The 25,979-nt window shown below is 44.4% G+C and overlaps 1 protein-coding gene across 1 annotated transcript in view; it reads left to right on the forward strand.

Moving 5' to 3' along the window:
• CAD (carbamoyl-phosphate synthetase 2, aspartate transcarbamylase, and dihydroorotase) overlaps positions 1–14,471 on the forward strand; it is a 41,496-nt gene extending 27,025 nt beyond the window's left edge. Inside the window, exons 25-44 of the mRNA XM_081940713.1 lie at positions 530–634; positions 1,815–2,066; positions 2,250–2,331; positions 4,857–5,023; positions 5,658–5,822; positions 6,075–6,206; positions 6,439–6,640; positions 6,866–7,056; positions 7,269–7,409; positions 7,556–7,642; positions 7,797–7,938; positions 8,062–8,106; positions 9,497–9,651; positions 9,764–9,838; positions 9,930–10,142; positions 11,305–11,430; positions 11,526–11,681; positions 11,781–11,882; positions 12,864–12,958; positions 13,815–14,471. Coding sequence (XP_081796839.1) covers positions 530–634; positions 1,815–2,066; positions 2,250–2,331; positions 4,857–5,023; positions 5,658–5,822; positions 6,075–6,206; positions 6,439–6,640; positions 6,866–7,056; positions 7,269–7,409; positions 7,556–7,642; positions 7,797–7,938; positions 8,062–8,106; positions 9,497–9,651; positions 9,764–9,838; positions 9,930–10,142; positions 11,305–11,430; positions 11,526–11,681; positions 11,781–11,882; positions 12,864–12,958; positions 13,815–13,917 — 2,736 coding nt within the window. The 3' untranslated portion in view covers positions 13,918–14,471. The remainder of the gene's footprint in view (positions 1–529; positions 635–1,814; positions 2,067–2,249; positions 2,332–4,856; positions 5,024–5,657; positions 5,823–6,074; positions 6,207–6,438; positions 6,641–6,865; positions 7,057–7,268; positions 7,410–7,555; positions 7,643–7,796; positions 7,939–8,061; positions 8,107–9,496; positions 9,652–9,763; positions 9,839–9,929; positions 10,143–11,304; positions 11,431–11,525; positions 11,682–11,780; positions 11,883–12,863; positions 12,959–13,814) is intronic.
• Positions 14,472–25,979: the final 11,508 nt, after the last annotated feature.

The raw sequence follows: 25,979 nt of genomic DNA on the forward strand, positions 1-25,979 counted from the left end.
CACTGAACTTGTCGATCAGAAAGGTTGGTGGTTCTAATCTCTCATGCTGCATAACGGAATGAGCTCCTGTTACTTGTCCCAGGTTCTGCCAACCCAACAATTCGAAAGCACATAAAAAATGAAGTAGAAAAATAGGGACCACCTTTGGTGGGAAGATATCAGTGTTCCATGTGCCTTCAGCATTTAATCATGCCGGCCACATGACCATGGAGATGTCTTCAGACAGCGCTGGCTCTTCGGCTTTGAAATGGAGATGAGCACCACGCCCCTAGAGTCAGGAACAACTAGCACATATGTGTGAGGGGAACCTTTACTGTTATCTTTTATGGAATGAAAAATAATCCAAATATCCTTGTAATAAATGATGGTAAGATTGGATTTCAGGAGCAGGATGAAAGAGAGCGGAGATTGCAGGAATGCAAGGAAGTCGATGGGAAGGATTGGTGAAGGTGGCTTATAGTAAGAGTGACCATGCTTATCATATGTCTGAACAGATGTGCCTTGCCTCTTTATTTCACATCTCTTTTAGAACAAGAGTGAATTGCTGTCCACAGTGCGTACCCTGGAAGGCTTGGGCTATAATCTCTATGCCAGTCTGGGCACTGCTGATTTTTATACAGAGCATGGCATTAAGGTAGGTACATGGATGGTCATGACACCCCATGGTATCTGCTACAAAGGCAGGTCAATTAGGTTAATCATTAGGCTAATAGCAATAGCACTTAGACTTATATACTGCTTCATAGTGCTTTGCAGCCCTCTCTAAGCGGTTTACAGAATCAACATATTGCCCCCAACAATCTAGGTCCTCATTTTACTGACCTTGGAAGGAGGGAAGGCTAAGTCAACCTTGAGCTGGTGAGATAATAATAATAATAATTAATTAATTAATTAATCTTTGAAACCAGAGTTGTCCTGAAGTTGGGTGACCTAGAAATGTGACAAATAAATACATTCCCAGAATGCTGGTTGGGGATTCTGGAATTATGTTTATTTCTTTACAATATTTTAGACTGCCCCAGTTGTAAGACTCTGGGCAGCATACAATAAAGGCAAGCAGATTAAACAATTAAACAAGCAAACAGGAATACCAAAATGGAACAAAACATGCATACAAGGTGGAATGCCTACATCAAGCAGTTCGTTTAAGACCAAACACACAATGGAAGGAAAAGCAAGGAGAGAGGTTGCTACATGTACCTCACAGGGAAGCATATCCCATCCCATAGTATATGGGCTGTTCCAGAGAAGGCCTATTGCCTCATGTAAATTCCATGTCTTTCCCAAGAAGGAGAAATTTTCAGTAGACCTTTTGTGATGTTCAGACTGGATGGGCAGAATTGACCTTGACAAGGTGATACTGATGTAACCCAGTACAGTCAGCCCCACTAGATAGACCAGACCAGGAAATCAACTCCACAAAAAGGCTAAAACTACTTTAATTGAGATCGGCTAAAATAAAATAACAGAATCTTACAGGTCTATGCTTAATCTCCTCCTCCTTATAGTTTAATATATTGAGGGGTAGTTGAGCTGCTTCCAAATGCTATATGAATGCTTTGGCCTTAAATAATGCTTTAGCCCCCTTTGCATAACCATTTTTGCATATTCTTCCAGTCTAATTCATTTTTGTACTTCAGAGCCATCATTATATAATTTATGGGATGTGTGACTCAGAAAAGGTTCTGATGACTCCATCTCTATTTTTGCAAATGTTTTGGACTAATCTGCCAAGACCATGACTGGCATTCTTGGATTATCTTGAGTGTTTTGTATCCTGATGGCTCAAGGGCTTGCTGCTTCTTTTCTGGCAGGTGAGGGCGGTGGATTGGCATTTTGAAGAGGCAGATGGCACTGAAATGCCATGCAAGGAGAACCAACAGCGCAGCATTTTGGATTATCTGGCTGAAAATCACTTTGATTTAGTGATCAATCTGTCGATGCGCAACTCTGGCGGGAGGAGGCTCTCTTCGTTTGTCACTAAGGGCTACCGAACCCGACGGCTGGCTGTGGACTACTCCGTGCCCCTCATCATAGACATCAAGTGCACCAAGCTTTTTGTTGAGGTTTGTGAGGGGTGGCAATGACTAAATGAATTGGAGAGGGATTGGGCAATGATGAAGAAGAACATGGGATCCAGCTTCAGGAGAATACACAGATTTTCAGTGTACATTGTGGGTATATTGGATGGGGGATATCCTATGCTGTTCTGAGAGATTGAGTCCTTCTCTGTTTCTGTCCTCCATTAGGCTCTTGGGCAAATTGGAGGGCCCCCTCCATTGAAGATGCATGTGGACTGTATGACCTCACAGAAACTCATCCGCTTGCCAGGTAGATCAAAGTTGGTGTGGCCCGCCAGCGGTCAGCAGAGTTGGCAGCAGATTTAGACAGTAAGGAGGTTGGGGAGGAACATGGGCCAGTCTTGGGGTCTGGAGAAGGCTCTGATGAGGGCTCTGTGTTGGAGACAGAGAGGGGGCCAGAGCCATATGCCAGTTATCAGCTGCCTTCAGAGTCAGACATCAGTGAGGCAGATGAACAGTTGGAGCCTGTTCCCAGTGTGCGCTTGCGCAGAGTTGCCAGACGAAGGGAACAACTAAAGAATAGGGGTTGACTTGGGAGTAAGGCCACAGGTGGACAATGAATGGTCCCTCCCAGAGGAAATAAAAGAGGAGCGAAAGGGGAGTGGAGTTTGCAGGAGACAATTAGCTCGTTAATTGGTTAGTGACTCTCCAAGAGTCCTTGCCAAGTTCTGCAGATATCGGCATGTCAGCTCTCCAAGCCAGATAAGGTCTGTGACTGTAAGTCCTCCTTCGAAAGATTTTGCCGGCTGTGAATGAGCAAAATTCACTGTAAATTAATTAAAGGGTTTTTTTGACAGGACAAGAAGTTTGCTTCATGCTCTTGAGAAGCCTTGATTGAAGCACTTGCATAGGGGGAAGATTTAACTAGAGAAAAGAATGCACTTGGCTTGTCTTTGCCTTTTTAGAAAGGCTCACTTATTGAATCTGCGAGGTAGGATTTGTTCTTTTGCCAGCCCCTGAGAACACCGAGTGGAGAGCAAGGCTATTGCAAAAAAGATTCCTAAGTCTAAGGAGAGGGGATATATGACAAAATAGCTATGAGCTATTTAATATGCAATAAATATGGCAATAAATTGCAATAAATATTATTGTGCTGTGATGAGACTATAAGAGATTTTATCAACATCAAGGTTAAAAACCTAGTTAAACCATGTAAAGTTGGGTATCTCTGATTTATAGCTGAGTCTAGGTCCAGAGCTTGATAGACAGGAAAGATGAACTTGCTACAATCTATTTATGATCACAATTGAATCTGGAATTTTGATGATACGACTTTGCTATCACAAGTCAAAACACCATGTGACCAGACTCATTTTTAAAGCAGTTTTTACCATGGTTGTAAAGTAAGTCACCATAGCCACCAATAAAGGAGAATATTTGTAGCTCAGGGTTGAAATGATGGATCCTTGGTGCTCTCTGAGTTTGCTTGTTTATCCTGGCACCTTAACCACTAGACCAGACTGGCTCTCTCAATCCTTGAGAGCTGCAGAGTATTCCTTGTTTGGTCCTTAGGGCACTATATTCAATTTTGACTTCAGGCTGATTACACCTATACTGTGGACATGAGATACATAAATTTCACATGGACTTCAGCTTTCACACTGTAGAGATATACAAGTAGCAGACCTATACATGTATTTTCATGGACTGAGCCTTAATGAAGGTGACACCTCTGGGTTCACATTTATAGTGTTCTGCAGTAAATACTTGGGTTTGTACAATAGACTAGATTTGCCTAAAATGAGATGGACTGTTTTTTAATTCAGTATACTACTGTAACCCAGTGGATTGCATGTTAAATTGTAACATGGTTTATTATTATTATTATTATTTGCCTATTGTGCTCTAAAACACACACATTGTGTAAAGGAGTTTATCCTCAGACTTGCCATCTTCTGTTAAAGGAGATCTGAAATAGGCCTGTCTTTCATCCGCATAGTTCCCTTTGAGCATAATATCACTCCCTTTTTATGACCCCGTAATTCCCTTAATTCGGAGTAGAATTGGGGCAACTGGATGGAGCTGCACATTTACTGGCCGGATTCCCTTCCTGATGCCACATTATTCTGACCTAGGCTTCCCTAAAAGCAAGAAACAGATTCCTGGTCCCCAAAAAAAACCTTTTATTAAACGAATGTGAATTCCTCTCATTCACATTCAGCAAAGGCCTGGTAAACAGTCTTTCAAAGGTGAAGTTATGACCACAGACCTTATCTAGCTTGGAAAGCTGCCATGTAAATATTTTCCAAATACAGTGCTGTGCAAGGAAAGACTTGGCACAGAGTCTCTGAGATTCACAGACAGATCTTCACACTCCCGAAATGAACGAATGAATGAATTGTTTCCTGCAAAAGCCCATTCTCCTTTTGCTCCTCTTTTATTTCCTAAGGGAGTGGCCATTTACTGTCCACCTGTGGCTTTATTGCCAAGTCGACTCTGATTTCTTAGCTGTTCTTTTCTTCTGGCAGCTCTGCACATGCGCACATTGGGAACAGGCTCCAGCTGTTCCTCTGCTTCACTGCTGTCTAGCTCCAAAGGCAGCTGCCAGACAGCCTTGGCCCCATCTTTGCCTCCAATGCAGAGCCATCGTCCGAGCCTTCCCCAGCCTCCAGGACTGGCCCATGTTCCTCCTCAAACTCCTCACTGTCCAGTTCTGCTGCCAGCTCTGCTGGCTGGCCACATGGAGTTTGCAGCTTTGAGCATAATATCACTGTGATATCAAAAACAAGGATAGTCCTTTTCCTCCACTGATTTCTTCTCTTTCTCTTATTTCAGGTCTAATAGATATCCATGTGCACTTGAGAGAACCAGGAGCCACCCATAAAGAAGACTTCAAATCTGGTACAGCTGCTGCTCTAGCTGGCGGCATCACGATGGTTTGTGCCATGCCAAACACTTCACCTGCTATCACTGATACCAGTTCTTTTGCCCTAGTGCAGAAGGTAAGGGCTGCCCAGATTATGACTAATGGGGGCAAGGGAAGGATAGAACTTTTCGATAGCGGTATCCAGACTAGCGAAAGATTTCTGAAGAAACTGGCCCTTTATTACTGGTCTTTTGAATTAGGAAAGATTGTTCAGTGTGCACATTGCTGCTACTTCTGGTGTTCTTTTTGTTAAATTAGTGGAATATTACCAATTCAATTTGTAATCAAATGTAAAGACAATACCAGTCAAGGAAATAATGTCATTGCTACAAGTAGAATTAATTATTAAAATCATGTTGCCTACAACATCTAGAAGAAAGTTGTCTTGACCATGATACAGGAAACTTCACCTGTAGTCATATTCAAACTAACAAAACTTCAGGATGGAAATGTTTAAGGCATTTTTCAGCAAGCCTTTCAAATTATGGTCTGATCATTGCTTGGACAAATGCTTTGTTGTTGTTGTTATGCATTTTGTTATGTATGTATTTATTGAATGCTCTTCTGGTCAAGATGAAGATATTCTGAGTCTGGCAATTCTCAGCCTGTTGTATGATAAAAGCAGCTAATCCAAATATTGAAAAGGAGAATAAACTTGTCACACCTTTTGAGACTGACTTTTTCTATTGTCCATCCTCGCCCACCTCTAGTTAGCTGAGGCTGGAGCCCGCTGTGATTTTGCACTGTATGTTGGAGCTTCATCTGACAATGCTGGCTCCCTGGGGCCAGTGGCTGGAGCTGCTGCTGGTCTAAAGATGTACCTGAATGACACTTTCTCTGACCTTAAGATGGACAATGTTTCTCTCTGGATGGAGGTGGGTTTTATTTTGTTCTATCTCTGGTGCTTTGTTCCTTTAGCAAGAAAGGGAAAATTGTGTTGATGTGGAAGATTTTATTCTCTTCCCTTACTGGATCCCTGCAATAGAATTTCTACCATCCCATCTGCCAATATTTCAATAATTTAATGGGTAGGCTTTTAGAGGGCATTCGAGCAATCTCTGGCCTATATTAGTGCATATTTATCTGCTGTATTCAAATCTTTCTTTGATCTTTCCAAACCACTCCAGCACTTTGAAAAGTGGCCCAAGCACCTTCCAATTGTAGCACACGCTGAGAAACAGACAGTGGCAGCCATTTTGATGGTGGCACAGCTATACCAGCGTCCTGTCCACATCTGTCATGTAGCCCGCAAGGAAGAGGTAAGTAATTTTTGCGAAAAAGCTTAAAGGATAAGAGTGTATATTCAGGGAAGAGGCATGAACAGAAAACAAGGAAGTGCCTTCAAGATTTTTCTTCTTCAAACCAAATAGAGTATAATCTCTGGTATGACTAGAGAGCAAATGACTTGCAAGACTTCCTGTATGTTTATTAAAATCCTTGATATGAATCTGGATGAAAATTCTCGGGGGTAACATTTCATCTCATTCACAGATCCTGATCATCAAAGCAGCAAAGCAGAAGGGCATTGAGGTGACCTGTGAGGTGGCTCCCCATCACCTCTTTCTCTGCCAGGAAGATCTGAGGCGTATTGGGGAAGGCCGGGGTCAGGTGCGCCCCATGTTGGGCACTCGTGAAGACATGGAGGCCCTTTGGGACAACCTGGACACCATTGACTGCTTTGCTACAGACCATGGTAAATGTGGCTTCAGTTTCGATTGCTGGAAAGCTTCACCATCAGGACATGTCCAAATATGGTTTCAACAGTTGATAGCCCCATCCTCTTATTTCTGAGAGTTCAGAAGAATGTGTGAGATTAGAAGCAGGGAAAGCAAGCCTGTCTGTTATACCCAGTACCAGTTGACACAGCTGGAGTATGAAACCTTTTCCTTTTGCCATATCTTTCCTTTTCTCCTTCCAGCTCCACACACATTGGAGGAGAAGCTTGGAAAGGAACCTCCCCCTGGCTTCCCAGGTCTGGAGACTATGCTGCCTCTGTTGCTTACAGCAGTTTCTGAAGGGCGCCTCACTGTGGAAGACATTGTCAAGCGCCTATATGATAATCCTCGGCGCATATTTGGACTGCCTGTGCAGGAAGACACATACATTGAGGTGGGGTGCTGTTGCAGGAGAATGGTGTTAGGGGAGAATCTAAGAGCCCTTTCCAAACTTAAGGCATCTTTGCCTTAGCTCTGTTTTGTCAGAAAAACTATTGCTAGAAAGCTGTCTTTGGCCACACAGCCATGACTGCCTACTCAATGGCATGGACCTCTCACCATCAGTACTAGCAGCTGTTTTTTCTAAGTTGTTATATCTTCTGGCAGGTGGATCTGGAGCAGGAGTGGCTGGTGCCAACCCATACAGCTTTCAGCAAATCCCAGTGGACTCCTTTTGAAGGGATGCGAGTAAAGGGGACTGTACGTCGTGTTATTCTCCGTGGAGAAGTGGCTTATATTGACGGACAGGTAAATTACAAAGCAGCCGAGGAAGGGATGTAGAAAAAATATATACCCTTTGTCTGGCTAAAGGAATCCTCTGTGGCCCTTTTGGCTACCTCCTCGTTTTGATGCCAGAGGGTTTAGGACTGATGTGAGCTTTTTGTGTTGTATAGGTTCTCGTATCCCCAGGTTACGGGCAGGATGTGCGAAAGTGGCCATGCTCAGTACCTCTCCCAGCACCGGCCAAAGAGGTCCTGAAGGTAGGTGCTGGACCTCAATTAAGAAGGCACAAAGGAGGAGGATGCTTGGGAATAGATGGATAAATAGATAAAGGTGGTAAATTTAGGAGGTGCTGTTAGTGAAAAGGGAAACTATTCCCTAAGGTTTTGTTGCTCAGTTCCTCTCATCTTGTAGACTCCTGAGCGTCCTCATACCACTGTGCAAACAGAGATCTTTCGTGGTCGGGCATCCAGTCCTCGGCGAGCTCCTCCAGTGGGAGAGACACGATTCTACTTGGCCCCCCGCATCCATCGTGCTTCAGATCCTGGGCTGCCAGGTGATGGATGAAAGGGTACCTGGAATGGATTCCTTCCTGGGGCAGGTGTTTAGGGAAGGAGGGCTGGAGCCATGGCAAGCTGTCTCTGTTAGTCCATAATTCTTGTCCCCTTCCTTTGACTAGCTGATGATCTCAGAGAAAGAGCTATCAAAAAAGTACCTGAGCCAGGTGAGTTCTTCTTTCCCCCAAATTCAGACTGTTGCTATACCCTCTCTCTGTGTTTTTTTTTTCAGATCAGTTTTTTTAATTTTAAGTAGTCTTGTGGAAAGAGCTTCTTGTTTAAATTCAGTTATGGCCATGTAGATTTCCGTCTCTTACAGACTTTCTCCATGGGCCAAGTTTGTTGAAGGAGAAATGAGGAGGGGGAAAATTTGTTGCTATAGATAACAAGACCAGAGAGGGATTCCGCTTTCGATTTTATATCAGATGGGACTCTTTGAGGCAGGGAGGCCAAGGTATTAAGGGCCAATGGCACTGATATTTTTTAATGTTGATTATAACATAGCAAGGTATGTTTTATCCCTGCAACATTGCATATCAACTAATGAGGGACAAACTACTTCAAAACCATTACTAGAAATCTTCTATAAACTTAGAACAATGTTTTTAACCCTGGCCTGGTTAAAACAACCTTATTCCTCTTTATATGAAGCTAGTCCATTAAAAATATCCCACTGTCTACTATCTCATTTCACAAAGATAGTTTAGCCACCATGATCAAATCTCAAAATTGACATTTTAATTTTCAAATTAAATTTTCAGACTTGACTATTTCTTATACTTTGCTTGTTGCATCAGTTAATTGAACCTAATCTGAATATAGGCAAAGCACCATTTGGTTCTGCCTTTTTAAAAGTTCAGGTTTTAAAGAGTTGTTTTGCTGCTGTTTGTCCTGTTGCTGAAAAATTTCCTCCAAACTTCCTCTCACTTTACCTTTGGCTGGAGACCTGTGTCCTATAGGGTTTGGGCAAACAGTCTCTTCTATCCTGGTTACTCTAATACTGTATTTTTTGGAGTATAAGACACACCGGTGTATAAGACACACCAAGATTTTGAAGAGGCAAATTAAAAAAAAAGGTTTTTGCAAAAATGGGCCCATTTTTTGTCCAAAAAAAGGGGCATGCATAGCCTTTAGGAGGCTTATAGAGTGCTCCTGGGGGCTAGGGGCAAAATTGAGCAAAAACCGCCCCATGTTTCGCTCATTTCTGCCCTCCCCAGCCCCGAGGAGCACTCTATAAGCCTCCTAAAGGCTATGCAAGGCCATTTTGGTGAAGGGAGGGTGGGGTTTTGGGAGGCAAAAAATGCTGTATTCAGTGTATAAGATGCACCCAGATTTTCAGCCTCTTTTTTGAGGGAGAAAGGTGCGTCTTATACTCTGAAAAATACAGTAAATGATAAGAGCTTAGAATGAAGGCTTGTAAGGTTGCAGAAGGAAAGAATTAGAGGAACAACCCCAACAGTAGAGCAGGATAAGAAAAAGGCAAAAGAGAAACAGAGACACATCTTCTTTTGCATCTTCTGCTTGAAGTGATGATATTTTCCCCCTTTATCCCTTCAGACTTGTCCATGGTCCAGGATGGCCCATTATACCTTGTTGGCCCATTACCCAGACAGGCATCTCTTCAGAGTTTGCCACATCCTCAAACCTCACCATTACTCCATCCTCTTGTGGGGCAACATATACTGTCAGTCAAACAGTTCACAAAGGGACAGGTATTTGCTTGCTAGCTTTTTCTCCTCCTGCATTCTGTATCTGTGGGCATGGAATTCCTGTAGTCAAATTCCTAAGCCGCTATTCCACAACGTGCTCCTGTTTTTTGTACAGATGTCTCACTTGTTTAACGTCGCACACAATCTGCGCATGTTGGTGCAAAAAGAGCGCAGTCTTGACATCCTCAAGGTGAGGGAAAAATTGAATTGGAACAATGGGAATGAGATTTGGGGAGGGCGGGAAAAACAGCAATACTAAACCAGAGCTACTTTTGCCACAGGGGAAGGTGATGGCCTCCATGTTTTACGAGGCAAGCACGCGTACCAGCAGCTCCTTTTCTGCAGCCATGTACCGTCTGGGTGGCTCTGTGCTCCCCTTTTCCGAGGCCACCTCATCCTGCCAAAAGGGAGAATCTCTGGCAGACTCGGTCCAGACCATGACCTGCTATGCTGATGTCGTTGTTCTGAGGCATCCCCAGCCAGGTGCAGTGGAGGTAAAGATGGGCAAGGGAGTAAAGAAGAGGTTGCATGATGAAGGAGTGATGGTGGTATGGTACAAGTTCAGAGAAACTAGCAATCCTGTCTCCCCTTCCCTTTCTCACCTGGGATTTTTTTTTCCCTTCATGATAGAGGTCTGTCAGCCTCTGCGATGCTTGCTTGCTGTATCGGCTGCCATAGTAACGAGAAGGGCGGAAGATTGGCTTTTAGGAGGGGAAGTGTGATAGAGAGAAATGGCCTATGTGAACAAAAAGGGAGGATTGCTCTCATGACCTACTGCACAGCTGAATGGACTTGTTTATACCCAGTCAAAGTCAACCATCCCGGAATACCAGATGGGTGAAATGGGCGAAAACACATGATACCATATGGGTTAGGGATTGGACATTCGGTCTGGGTCCTTTGGAGGAGGGATTTGGGGATACTTTCAATATGTAACCTTTGCGCCTTTTGCTTCAGATCTTGTTTTTGTTTCATTTCTATTATTTCAAACTCAGTAAAACTACCTCTTCTCTACAAACGTGGAGTTGGAGGTTTTCTTTCTTGGGCTTTGAACGGAGGCATGCCTGACAAGATGCCTGCAAAAACTGTAGAAAATGTTCTTTTTTTCACTTCTCTGGACTGCTTGATCTCACTTTCTGGCTTCCAACAAATCACCTGATCTGTGAGCTGCAAGGATCTATTTCTCTGTTTCTCTGCACTATGCTAAATATAAATGTAGATGTTCCTCTGATACAATTCATATAGTCATAGGGAAAACATGGTTGTGCCAACTGCATCAATTATTTGGTCTCAATGGACTATGGTCTCACCCAAATCATTAAAATTATGATATTGGCATAGAAAGAAGCTTGACCTGCTGAATGTAGCTGGATGTGGGTAGGAATTTAGATAGCATGACCAAAATATGGAGACCTGAGGTTGGGTCTAAAAGTACTAGTACGCAACAAACACCATCTGTGACTTTGGGGAGATGATTACGGGCGGTTTGAGTTTAGTTTCCCAGAAGAAAATATTTGGGAATCACTGAGGCAGATTTGCTGGTTTCTGATTAAGAACAACTTACATGGAAGCCACAAAGGGTTTATGGAGTGACTGAATAAAGAAATGAGACAGATGCTCACTTTAATGGCTTCTTCCCCTTCTGTTTTATACCAGCTGGCTGCCAAACATTGCCGCAAACCTGTCATCAATGCAGGTGATGGAGTTGGAGAACACCCCACTCAAGGTCTGCTGGACATCTTCACCATCCGTGAAGAGTTGGGTACTGTCAATGGCATGACGGTAAGTAAAGTTGTGAGATTATTTCCAATACTTTTGTCTGCATGCTTACTTTCCACAGATCAGGAAACCTCATGACTTTCTTCCCTCTTTTCCAGATCACCATGGTGGGAGACCTGAAGCACGGGCGCACAGTCCACTCTCTCGCCCGCCTTCTGACCTTGTATCGTGTCAGCTTGCGTTACGTCACTCCACCCAACCTGCGCATGCCTTCTGATATCTTCCACTTCATAGCCTCCAAGGGAATCAAGCAGGTGAAGATGGGGAGGGGGGTAGTTTACCATCACGGGTTCTTGTTTCCATTGCTTGGATCTTGATGTTGACTGCTTCCTTCTTATGCTCTTCTTTCCCAGGAGGAGTTTGAGAACATTGAAGAGGCTTTACCAGACACGGATGTTCTTTACATGACTCGCATCCAGAAGGAGCGCTTTGATTCAATCCAGGAATATGAGATGGTAGGTGAAAGCACCCAGATGAACTGTCCTTACACCAAATGGCTAGATTCACCCATTGCCCTTAGTCCCCGTTTATTTCAGCATTCATTTCTTGAACAAGCTATAATTAAATGGCTCCCAGAATTATTTTCTGAACCTTGGAAAATAACTCAATATGTATATGTCTCTTGTCCCAACCAGTAGTGCAAGATGCTATGTTTCCCCTCACCATCAGAATATATTATTGTTGTTAGTTGTGAAGTCATATCCAACCCATCACGACCCCATGGACAACGTTCCTCCAGGCCTTCCTGTCCTCTACCATCCTCTGGAGTCCATTTAAGCTCACGCCTACTGTTTCGGTGACTCCATCCAGCCACCTCCTTCCCTGTTGTTCCCTTCTTCTTTTGCCCTCAATTTTTCCCGGCATTAGGCTCTTCTCCAGTGAGTCCTTCCTTCTCATTAGGTGGCCAAAGTACTTGAGTTTCATCTTTAGGATCTCGCCTTCTAAAGAGCAGTCAGGGTTGATCCCCTCTAGGACTGATCGGTTTGATTGAATATATTGTAGTAGAAGAGAAAGAAATTCTGTTATTGCCCTTTTATTGAGAAAGATACCCTGCTTTCTAGCTAAGGACACACATGTTTGATTCACATAACACACTAGGCTAATTTGGTTCAGTTTACTGTGTTGTTTCAGACATAATTTATTTTTTTAATTTATTTGAGAAACATACAAAATCCTAATACCTAATTTGTATGTCAGTTTGGCAAATCCCGGGCTTGGTCTCTTCACTTCAGTGGGGTTGAATCCATGTTTTCCGAGGGCTCAAAATGTGGAATCTTGAGCTAAATTCATTTTCTGGATCCTGACTACTTGGAGCAACACAAGGGCTGAGTATTTTGAAGCCACCTGAAAACTGGCATGGCAGAAATGGGCAGTTTCCCTCAGCATGGGATAGTGCTGCTAACAACCAAGAACTCATTCAAGTCTTTTCTCTCCAGTGTTTTGGGCAGTTTATCTTGACACCGCATATCATGACCCGGGCCAAGAAGAAGATGGTGGTGATGCATCCAATGCCCCGTGTCAATGAAATCAGGTGCGCAGGAGCTAATCCTACCTCAGTTCATTTATGTTCTCCTGGAATACAAAATATGCTACACTTGGGTAAGACTTTCTTCCAGGAGTTTTTCCACCCAGCCTGCGTGCCCAAAAGGCTCAATCCTTGATGCTGGGAGAGTGGTAAGCAACGGCTCACATTTATCTCCATCTGAAAAGAAGAACAAAACGTTACTTCTGGTCAAGTTAAAACTCCTGGGTTGTTATGGACATCACAGCTCTTAGTTCAGGAAGTCCTGTCAAAAAGAAGCAATTCTGTTTGTTCAAACTACCATTCTTACTGAATAAAGCAGTGATGGCGAACCTTTTTTGGCTCGCGTGCCACAAGCGCAGGGGGGTCGAGTGCGGGCCTGCCGCACCCATAATGCAACGCGCGACCCCCCCAGTGCGCATGCACACACAACGCGCAACACCCCCCCCCCCCATTTTTACATTTTTTTTGCCCTTCTCAGGCTCCAGGGGCTTTATAGGAGCCTGGGGAGGGCGAAAAGAGTCACTTCCGGTTTGCTCGGAGGGTGGTTTTAAGCGTTCCTAAGGGGGGCGGGGGAGGCTCTTTTCGCCCTCCCCAGGCTCCTATAAAGCCTCTGGAGCCTGGGGAAGGCGAAAAATAGCTTTTAAAAAGGTGAACTCATGCGCACTGGCCAGCTGACAGGGCAGCGCCTCGCGTGCCCTGACAAATGGCTCCGCGTGCCACTTGTGGCACGCGTGCCATAGGTTCGCCATCACGGGAATAAAGCAATGGTCTCTTTTAGGAGACTAAGCATGGGAGGAGAGGGAAAGCGCCTGTAAATTTGGTGGTGGTGAGTGATAATCCTTATCTTGGCATCTCTTTCTAGTGTGGAGGTGGACTCGGATCCCCGTGCGGCCTACTTCCGGCAGGCAGAAAATGGCATGTATATCCGCATGGCGCTCTTGGCCACCGTGCTTGGTCGGTACTGATCCTTGTCTGTTGCAGCCCAGACTGGACATGAAGAGGGGTTAAATTTTGGTCCCTTGGTGAGCTGTCTCACCTCATATGCAAGTTGATACTATTTGACTGGACTTATGCTCACTTTGTGCTACCAAAGACCAAATAATAACTCTTGGTGGGGCAGGATTTCTGCCAAGGACATCAGGAGTGACCGAGGAAAAATCGGGAACTCAGGAAAGGTAGCTTACTTCTTTATTTCTCTTCAGTTCTTGTCTTCCACAGTCCGGTTTCTGGAATTTGTGCTAGGGCTTGTCTGATACAATTCCTCCTCCTCTAGTTCTACTTTTGTTCGGTCCGAGTTTTCTCAAATTGCTGCTCCTCTCATTTGGATCCTATCGGTTAGGTGAAAGGAGGGGGAGGGCTAGCTGTTTGTCAGTGGCTATGCAGAATACCACTACAATTGGTTTTTTTCCAAAGCTGAAAAGCAGTTTTGGCTATCGTGACCATTCTTCTCATCTGTGAACCAAACTCTTGACTCCTTTGGGGGTTTTTTTTAAAAGAAAAATTAAAGTATTGAATACAACCTGGTGCTGATTGCTTGTATTTTGGGGAACTAGTCAAAAAGAAATTGAATACATGTCCTACTGCAAATCAATGAAAGGAGAAGGGTAACCCTTTCATACGCCAAGAGACCTTTGCTAAGAAAGGTAGATAAGCATTGCTGGATGGACAGCAGCACGTTGGATCCTTGAAGGGCAAACAGGATATAGCCTTACCTTATAAGTAGAAAAAGAGAAGAATCACAATTGATGACTCACTGATGCAAGAAACAGGAAAAAATGTATTGATTGATTCATTAGATGCAATCATATGCTGTTTTCCAAATAGTAACTCAAGGTGGTATTATACAAGCACTCTCACCTCTCTTTTCTCCCCACAATAACTATTGTAACATATAGGGTAGGTAGGCTGGCTTAAGAGAGAATAATTGACCCAGTTACCCATTGAGTTCCTGTGCTAAGGAAAACCACAACATGCTGACAAAACTCACCTGGTTCATAAGGCCACACTTGGAATGCTGCATTCAGTTTTGGTCGCCACGATGTAGAAAAGATGTGGAGACTCTAGAAAGAGTGCAGAGAAGAGCAACAAAGATGATTAGGGGACTGGAGACTAAAACATATGAAGAACGGTTGCAGGAACTGGGTATGTCTAGTTTAATGAAAAGAAGGACTAGGGGAGATATGATAGCAGTGTTCCAATATCTCAGGGGTTGACACAAAGAAGAGGGAGTCAAACTATTCTCCAAGGCACCTGAGGGTAGAACAAGAAGTAATGGGTGGAAACTAATCAAGGAGAGAAGCAACTTAGAACTGAGGAGAAATTTCCTGACAGTTAGAACAATTAATCAGTGGAACAGCTTGCTTCCAGAAGTTGTGAATGCCCCAACACTGGAAGTCTTTAAGAAGATGTTGGATAGCCATTTGTCTGAAATGGTATGGTGTTTCCTGCCTAGGCAGGGGGTTGGACTAGAAGACCTCCAAGGTCCCTTCCAACTCTACTATTGTATTGTATTGTATAAGGTGGGCTATTTTAACCAAGAACAGGTATCAAGGGTGTGACAGTTTTCAAGATTTATCAAATCTATTGATGATTATAATCCCATTCTGCTAACATATATGAATACACAGGGGTGGGATTCTACTGGTTCGGGCAAACTGGTAGCTCTGACTATCGGATGGGAGTGAACCGGTTCGCTCCAACAATCAGTTAGGCCCACCCACCTGCCCCTGCGCTATATTGACCTATATTCCCTTTTCTGACACCCACCTGATAGGCACGGCAGAGCGGATTGCTGCGCCTCAGCTGTTTTGCACTGGGGCTGCAGTAGAAGGTAAGTTTTTTAAGGCACAGTGCGCGGGCAGAGTGCGGGTATGGCACATGTGAGGGCAAAGTGGCATGTGTTGGCAAAGCACTCACTCAGCAAACCAGTTGTTACACTGGTCAAATCCTACCACTGTGAATACATGATACTACATGAAAACAGCTAAAACTATCAGCATAGATTTTAACCATCTCGGAAGGAAGTTCAAAACCTTGGGGGCTCATCCTTCAATCCATAGAGCAGGGGTGTCCAAACTTGGCAACTTTAAGACTTGTGGACTTCAACTCCCAGAATTCCCCAGCCAGCAGAGCTGGCTGGGGAATTCTGGGAGTTGAAGTCCACAAGTCTTACAGTTGCCAAGATTGGACACCCCTGCCATAGAGCAAGGGAAAGAAGAATACTGCAAGTCAAATGACTCATGATGCTAATGGAGATATTTAATTTTTGGGTCCCTGGTCTGAGTTAATTAGATGAAAGACTGGGAACAAGAACTGGATAGCTAGTTTGGCTAGGAAAGACATTTCCAAGAATTTACATAATATTGTAACACGAGGCAATTTAAATCACAACAAATAAAATGCTAAATCTGAATACTTTTATGAGATTATGATAAAGATTCTTTTGGAAACTTAAAAAAGGTGCATCAAAGTTGAAATTTTTCAATAACAAAATTGTTTAATTTAGAAAAAAATACTAATTTCAGATGAGCTTTCTGAGCAATGCATATTATTCAATTGTTTGTAAACAACCCATCAACTGAATTGTAGCTATATTCTACATAGGTTCCATTAAGTCATATTCATAAACAAATCAGGAGTTTCAGAAGATTTAGTGATGGCAATAGTGCAATAGTAAATATGTAATTCTTCTACAAGCAACCTTTAAGGATGTTCACGTCACCCCCCAGAATTCCTCGGCCATCTTATAGTTACTGAGATTGCGAAAGACTGCTTTATAGGAACATATTTCCCATTATTTATCAAGGAATTTTATTTGTTTTTATTTATTTGCCCAAAGTCACCCAGCTGGTTTGCATGCTCAAACCAGAACTAGAGCACTTGGGCTTCTATTTTCTAGCGTGGTGCCTTAACCATTAGATCAAATTGGTCAAAAATCCTAAGCCTTTTGCTTAAGGCTAGTATTCTTGGGCTGACTATTCCATGGTTCATCGGAGACTACAAAGGAACCAAGTAGTTCTGTCACTTCCATGCAATTGCATCTTCCAAGCTGTTAGTACAGGTAGTATGAGTGAGGACTCCCTTCTTACTGTTCTACTGCAGCATTGTCTGTTTAATCACCTACAGCAGTGATGGTTAACCTTTTCGGCACTGAGTGCTGAAACGAGCGCGTCGGAGTCCCAGGACCCGAAAGAGAACAGCTGGCCGGTGCACATGTGTGCAGCGGCAAGGTGCTCTTCCTGGTTCCATCATGCGCACTGGCCAGTTCCTCTCTTCTAGGTTTGCATGAAGACCAGCTGGCTGATGCATATGTGCGTGCCATAACCTGGAAGGGAGCAATGGGCCAGCGCACATGCGCCTGACAGAACCTGAAGAGCAGCTGGCAACAGCGTGCATGCCTACAGATAGGGCTCTTGTGCCATCTCTGGCATGCATGCCATAGGTTCGCCATCACGGGCCCATCGTTCCTTCAGGCATAGCTATCCTAGGATATACCTATCTCTATACTACCTGCTTTTATAAACACCCAGGGACTAAAAGTGCTTTTGAATTTCAAAGCAAAGTTTAAAACACATCAATAATTTACCAGGTGAGACTCAAATTGTAAGAAAAGAGGAGTGATCTTCTATATTAAAGATAAAATTCCAGGGAAACTAATCTATGCAGATGAAGAGGGAAGAATCTTGATGGTGGAAATTATGGATAATATTTTAAAAAGACCCATTAGAGACAGCATTCAAATTGTTAGAAAGAATAGAGGAGTACAGAAAAGTAGCAGGCCTGAAAATAAACAAAGATAAAACAAAGATTTTGACAAAGAACATACCGTTAATTTATTTATTTATTTATTTATATTTGATGCTTCTAGACCGCCCCCTCTCCCAAAAGGGACTCGGGGCGGTGTACAGTCCATACAGAATATAACAAAATACAATAAAAAAGTTAAATATGTACAGTTGGCATGGAGGAGGTTAAAATGCAATTAAAAGAACTGTACAAAGCTAATATAAATATAAGTTTTAAACCCCTAAAATAGACACAATAAATTAAAAAAAAACCTAAAATAACCAGATGATAATACATTTGCCAGGAGGGACAGTTGTAATTATGCCAGGCCTGCTAATCGGAACAGGTGGGTCTTCAATTTTTGCCGGAAGGAGCGGAGGTCAGAAGTGGTTCTAATGTCGGGGGGGAGGTCATTCCAGAGGGTTGGGCCCATCACAGAGAAGGCCCTACTCCTTGGTGTCGCCCGTTGGCATTGCCTAGTGGACGGCACCAGGAGAAGTCCCTCCCTGTGTGAGCGAATTGGCCGCAGGGATGTATGTGGGAGGATGCGATCCCGCAAGTAACTAGGTCCCGTGCCATGGAGCGCTTTAAAGATGGTAATCAGCACCTTGAAACGCACCCGAAAAACCACAGGTAGCCAGTGCAGCTCGCGCAGGAGAGGTGTTACGTGGGAGTACCTCGTACTCCCCATCACAGCCCGCGCGGCTGCGTTCTGAACTAACTGCAGTCTCCGGGCGCGTCCCAAGGGCAGCCCCATGTAGAGAGCGTTGCAGTAATCCAGGCGGGATGTCACCAGCGCATGAGTGACCGTGCGTAGGGCATCCCGGTCCAGTAGGGGGCGCAATTGGCGCACCAGGCGAACCCGGTGGAACGCCCCCCTTGCCACGGCTGCCACATGGTCATCCATTGACAGCCGGGCATCAAGGAGGACGCCCAAATTGCGCGCCCGTTCCACAGGGGGCAATTGTTCGCCCCCTATGGCCAGCGATGGGATCAGCTGGCTGAACCGAGGTGCCGGTAGCCACAGCCACTCAGTCTTGGAGGGGTTGAGTTTAAGTCTGTTGTCCCCCATCCAGACCCCGACGGCATCCAAACACCGGGACATCACTTCGACAGCCTCGTTGGGGTGGTTTGGGGTTGAAATATACAGCTGAGTATCATCAGCGTAGAGGTGATACTCAACCCCAAAACCACGGATGATCTCACCCAGCGGCTTCACATATGTGTTGAACAGGAGAGGCAAGAGGACCGACCCCTGTGGCACTCTACAAGTGAGTGGCCTCGGGGTCGACCTCTGTCCCCCTGTCAACACACATTGCCTCCGGTCGGAGAGGTAGGAGCCGAAACACCGCAAAACGGTACCTCCGACTCCTATCCCCTCCAACCGGCGCAATAGGATACCATGGTCGATGGTATCAAAAGCCGCCGAGAGGTCTAATAGGACCAGGATAGAGGAACAACCTCTATCTCTGGCCCTCCAGAGATCATCAACCAACGCGACCAAGGCTGTTTCTGTGCTGTGCCCGGGTCGGAAGCCGGACTGGCGTGAGTCTAGATACTCGGATTCGTCAAGGTGTCGTGGAAACTGCTGCGCCACCACATTCTCAACAACCTTCGCTAGAAACGGAAGGTTGGAGACTGGACAATAATTAGCTAGCTCCATTGGGTCGAGTGAAGGCCTCTTAAGTAAGGGCCTCACCACCGCCTCCTTCAAGGCGGTTGGTAAGGATCCCTCACCCAATGAGGCATTCACCAGGCCCAGAAGCCAGCCTCGGGTCACCTCCCAAGATGCCAGTACCAACCAGGAGGGACACGGGTCCATTAAACATGTGGTGGGTTGCAGCCGTCCACGCAACCTATCCAAATCCTCGGGGGCAACAGAATCAAACTCCTCCCAGGATGGTCTCACAAGACTCGCTGTTGGCGGCCCGTCCGGTCCACTGAGGGGGGCCCATCCACTCCGGATCTGAGCGACTTTATCCTGCAGATATTCCCCAAACTCCTCTGCTCTGCCCTGCAAGGGTGCCCCCTGCGTCCTCTGTGACAAGAGGGAGTGGGTCACCCTAAACAGGGCGGCAGGGCGGTTATCCGCGGACGCAATAAGAGCAGCGCAATATCTACGTTTGGCCGCCCCTAATGCCACAAGGTAGGTCCGTAAGTAGGCTCTTACCTGTGTTCGATCAGATTCGGAGCGTGAGGACCTCCACCTGCTCTCTAGACGTCTCCTATGGCGTTTCATCACCCTCAGCTCCTCGGTATACCAAGGAGCCCGGGTGGGTCGCTGCCGCAGGAGAGGTCGCAAAGGCGCAACCCGGTCCAAGGCCCCAGCCGCCGCCCTATTCCAGGCGGCTGCTAGGTCCTCTGACCGAGCGCGGGTCAGGGCTACAGGTAATGGCCCAAGCTCCGTCTGGAACCTATCCGGCTCCATCAGGTGCTTGGGGCGGTACCAGCTTGGACCATCTGGTCCTGCCTCCTCGCGGTGGGGGGTAGCGCCAGGGAAGTCCAGCCGGAGACATGAGTGATCTGACCATGACAGGGGTGTAACAACTAAGTCCCCTATACCCAGATCACTCGTCCACTGCTCAGATACAAAAACAAGGTCCAGTGTGTGGCCACCTTCGTGTGTGGGGCCCTGAATTAACTGGGTCAGGCCCATGGCTGTCATGGAAGCCATGAACTCCCGAGCCACCTCAGACGCTGCTCCCGTCGACGGCAGGTTGAAATCCCCCATAACCACAAGCCTGGGGATCTCAACCGCCGTCTCTGAGATCAGCTCGAGGAGCTCGGGCAGGGCCGCTGATGTATAGCGAGGAGCCAAGTATACAATCAGCAAACCCAACTGCTTCCCTGGGCCCCATTTCACACCAAGGGACTCACACCCGGATATCTGAGGAACAGTGAACTCCCTCGGCTCTAGACCTTCCCGTATAACTACTGCCACCCCACCACCCTTACCCAGGGCCCGAGGCTGATGGAATGCACGGAAACCTGGTGGGCACATTTCCACGAGGGGTAAACCACCCTCGTGGCCCAACCAGGTCTCCGTTATCCCTGCAACGTCCAGCTCCCCCTCAGAGATCAGCTCATTAATGAGGGGGGCCTTGTTGGTTACGGACCTTGCATTGCAAAGCATCAGCCGTAGGCCCGGGCTCTGTAGTTCCTGGCCACCTAGGTTGCGGGGGTTGGTACAAACGACCGGGCGTAGCCAACAGCCACGGTCTCCCAACCGACCTTGTGATCTTCTCTTGTCCTCGCATCCCCCCCTCCCCGCGACCGTTGTAATCAAACAACCCTCTGTTGGAATAACTTGTTCCCTCTCCCCCCCCACTCCGCTCACTTCCTTCCCGGACTCACCTGTCCGTCTGGCACTGGCACTGGCTCCTCTCCCGGCCTGGTTATCACACACCCCCTCCCTGGAACCCCTTAATAGCAATAAAAAACATCTAGATAAAAAGCCCCTCAGCCTCCGTTTCTTCCACCTCTCGGGGTTCGCAAACCCGTCATCAAGGCAGGCCCTTGAGAGAGCCAAGGGCCATACCTGCGAGAGAGGGGCCTCCCGCAGGCAGAGCAGGTCTGACCTCGAATAAATAGTTCGTTAAAAGTCCAATGGGATCAGGATGCTAATAAAGGTTGATAGAAAGTTGATAAAAGTTGATAAAAGTTGATAAAAGTTGATGGCTGATGAGTCATGATCATCATCATTAAGACAAAAGGAAAAGTTGGTGGAAGTTTTGCAGATTCAAGTCACAAACAAGGTTAAATACTTGGGGATATACCTATCTCAGCTAGATGCAGCACTCTTAAGGAGGACAATTATATTAGACTGAAGCAGCAAATTGCGACTGATTTGATGAAATGGGAAAACCTACAACTATCAATGATAGGAAGAATCTCTACAATTAAAATGAACATTTTACCCAGAATCTTATACCTGTTCCAGACAATCCCAATCAGATTGGGCAAGGACTTTTTTGAAGATCTAAACAAAATAGTTTTGAAGTTTATCTGGCAAGGGATAAAAGCAAGAATAAGACTCAAATTGCTACAAGATGCTAGAACAAGAGGAGGATTGGCCTTACCTGACTGGGAGTTATATTACCAAGCAACAAATCTGATGTGGTTAAGGAGTGGATAACACTAAAAAACTCTAGATTATTGAATGTAGAGGGTCATGATTTACTGTTGGGATGGCATGCTTTTTTATGGTATAAGGGAAATAAAGCACATGGTTATTTTAGAAGACATTATATAAGGGAGGCTTTGTTATTAAATTGAGAAAAGATTAAAACATTACATTACTTAAAAACTCCAGTCTGGATATCAACCATTGAAGCATTTTCATATCCAATAATATATAAAAAGGAACAAACAGTTAGATATGTTGAAATATTGAATGCAGAGGGTGAACTCAAATCTATACAAGAGTTGAAACAAGACGGAATAGAAATGAATTGGTATTCATATGTGCAGATACACTCTAGATATAATGAAGATAGAAAATCAAAAGGTCTTTACAACAAAATGACTGAGCTAGACAAAATTTTAACAGGTATTGATGAAAAAGTAATTAAAAAGTATTTATTAGAGGTTAAACTACAAGAGGAACAAGTTAAAGAAACTATGATAGCTGGGGGGGGCGGAATTTGGACATGGGATTGAGTAAGAGAAATGGCAGAAATTGTGGTCTCAAAATTATAAAATGACAATGTCAACTGCATATAAAGAAAATTTGTATAAGATATTTTACAGGTGGAATCTACCCCCAATGAGAATTGCAAAAATGTCCAAAAATAAATCGGAAAAGTGTTGGAAATGTCATCAGACACCGGGCTCATATTACCACATGTGGTGGACTTGCACTGAAGCCAAAAGATACTGGACTAAAATTCACATGTGGATAGAGAAAATGATACACAAACACATAGACCTTAAACCAGAGATTTTTTTTATTGGGAATCATACCAGAAACTTACAATAAAGGCTTGAAATATCTGATTGTAAACGTTTTAACAGCAGCTAGAATTGTATTTGCAAAAAACTGGAAAAATGAAACAATACCAAAACAGGAGGAAGTTATTCGAAAAATAATGGAGTGTGCTGAAGTGAGTAAATTGACATTTGAAATTAGAGAACAAGATGAAAAATTCTATAAGATATGGGATTTGTTTAATCAGTGGCTTGATAAAAAAAAAACCTAGAAATGAAAAATGTTTTATTTATGTTTCAATTGAAGGAGATAAGTGATAATACAATCATGTTTAATAACGATACAATGAAAGACTGACATATATGAATTGAATAATTTAGAATATTTTGTTTTAAAATGAAGGATAAGGATAACAATGAATCTATGTATATTGATAGATGATTGTTGATATTATGCATAACTCTTAAGTAGTGAGGTATATAATAAAGATATCTTGTTGATAAATAGTTTAATAAGGAAGTAATGTAAGATTGGTACATGTATGAAGTGAGTATTTAGAATACTCTGTTTAAAAATGAAGGAATAACATTTGTGCTTGAATGTATGATGTACAAGAACAACAATGAACATAAGCATACTTGGTGGATGATTGGCGGGACTATGCATAATCAAAAGTAGTGATGTACAAACATAAACAGTTGGAAAATTCTTTTTTACTGTAAAAATAATCAGAATGAGATACGTGATTACATAAAGGTAGATTGTTATTAAATAAACAATCAAGGATGCAAGGGAATTAGGTTTGCTGAAAAGAAAGAAATTGTTAGATTGGGTAATAGATAGGCACACACAGGCTTAACGGTAACAACAGCTCTTTATTAAGTACAACAAGTGAGAACAATCCAGCGAAAGTTGAGTCTGACAGCAGCCCTTTTATAAGGAGCTGTCAGACCTTCGACCAATAGGAATAAACCTCTGTTCCCACCGGAACAAAGGACCTTGGTGGAAACCACTGTAGTTAGAACAAGTATCTAACAGAAATATTAACTGTAATTGAATATATGATGTACAATGAAAGTGAGGTACTTAGTCATATTTGATGGAAATTTTGTGATTGTATACATAATTGAAAATATGGATGCACAAACACTTGTAACCAAACGACATGCTGTATGTAATGGATGAGAGTTATAAGTTGTCTTTTATGTTTAAAAATAAATAAATAAATTTTTAAAAATAATTTACCAGGTGAATGAGAGGGAACCCAGATATTTGGTTCAGCTGGAAACATCTAACACCGTGATGGCGAACCTATGGCACGCGTGCCACAAGTGGCACGCGGAGCCATTTGTCAGGGCACGCGAGGCGCTGCCCTGTCAGCTGGCCAGCGCGCATGTGCGCGCTGGCCAGCTGAGTTCACCATTTTTAAAAGCTATTTTTTGCCTTCCCCAGGCTCCAGAGGCTTTATAGGAGCCTGGGGAGGGCGAAAAGAGCCTCCCCCGCCCCCCCCGGAGGCTTCAGGGACCGTCCCTGAAGCCTTCGGAATGCTTAAAACCACCCTCCGAGCAAACCGGAAGTCACTTCCGGGTTGCTCGGCGGGTCGTTTTAAGCGTTCCGAAGGCTTCAGGGACCGTCCGAGGCTTCCCTGACGCCTTCGGAGCGCTTAAAACCACGCTCCGAGCAACCCGGAAGTCACTTCCGGTTTGCTCGGAGCGTGGTTTTAAGCGCTCAGAGGGAGAGAGAGAGAGAGAGAGAAGAAAACAAGAAAGAAAAAGCGCCGCAAAGAAAGACAAAAAGATGAGGGGTGGAAATGCCGAGGCCGCTACGAAGGGCAAAAAAAACATGTAAAAAGGGGGGGGTCGCGCGTTGTGCGCGCATGCGCACTGGGGGGGTCACACATTGCATTATGGGTGCGGCACTCGACCCCCCTGCGCTCCCCCCACTTATGGCACGGGAGCAAAAAAAGGTTCGCCATCACTGATCTAACACCTCTGTGCATGTGAAGGACAGTTCTGGTCATATTTTGGTGCTTTTTAAAACACTTATCAGCTTAAGCCAATAAGCTGGACGCCTGCCTTCTCACCTAGCAGACAGTATTGCACTGAGCGTGTAGTCTTGCTGGGAAGAAGTGAAATCATTTCAAAGGAATAGCAGAAAGAATCTCTGCTACTGGAATACCAAGTCACAGAGATTTTTTAAAATGTTTCAAGAGCCTTAATTTCTGACTAGAGAATTTTTAATTCCTTAGAAGAAGCTGTATTTAGGGCAAAAATGCAAATTGTCTATAAATGGGAAACGGAGAAAACTTAATGAGTGGAGGCCATATGTTACATTTGGGAAAGGGAGACAACTGATTTTGTCATTGTTTCCAATTTACTATTTCATCATAAATTCCAAGCCTTTTCTGTCTCTATTGAAGGCCAGTCTATTTGAATGATTTTTTTTCCAGCATAGAACATTCTTGCACTGAGCTTGCCATTAAAACAGAACAAGGAGATTTCCTGCACTATCAGCCCATGCAAATCCAAACAACTTATTTTTGGTGAGGGGGATACAAAAATCTCTGATGTTTACAGCACAGCCTGGGGCGTTTAAAGTGTCTTTTGTATTTTTTTTTCTAACTTCTGATAAGTCAGCTTGAAACGGTTGTGGTGAAGTCCCAAAGGTGCTTTTTCAGGAGGCAACTGGACGTTCTTTTTTGTTTTGAAAACACTTCATTTATCATCCAAGAAACTTCTTCAGCTTTGACAGGATAGGGGGAATGGAAGGGTTTATCTTGCTTGCAGACACCTGGTCATTTGCATCCTTTTAGGATCGTTGAAGTCCTCCTTGGAGGCTTTTCTGTGTCCTCAGGGTCACCTGAGTGGTGCTTCAGGTTCCTGTAGCCAGCGATTTTTCCTCTTGAAATCCATTCCTACTCCCACGCCATTCAAAGGGTGTTCAGATATACCCAAATTGTACAGCTAAAAGTCTGTACAGTTTCTCAATCATCCAGTAGATGGCTTTCTCAAAGGTACTTTTTCAGGAGGCAATTGTGGGTTTTTTTCCTTTGAAGACGTTTCCCTTCTCATCCAGGATGCAAATGACCAGCTGTCTCCAAGGAATATAAATCCTTGCATGCCCCACTATCCTGTCAGAGCTGAAGAAGCTTCTTGGATGAGAAGCGAAACGTCTTCGAAACAAAAAAGAAAGTCCAGTTGCCTCCTGAAAAAAAAAGCACCCTTGGAACAACCATGACCTGGATGACTGAGAATCTCTATGGTTGTGGTGAAGCTCCCATATACGACTCCTCTCTTCTATTCGTAGTTCTACTCA

This window comes from Natrix helvetica (assembly GCF_964273705.1).
Source record: "Natrix helvetica genome assembly, chromosome: 2".
NCBI classification, from domain to species: Eukaryota; Metazoa; Chordata; class Lepidosauria; order Squamata; family Natricidae; genus Natrix; species Natrix helvetica.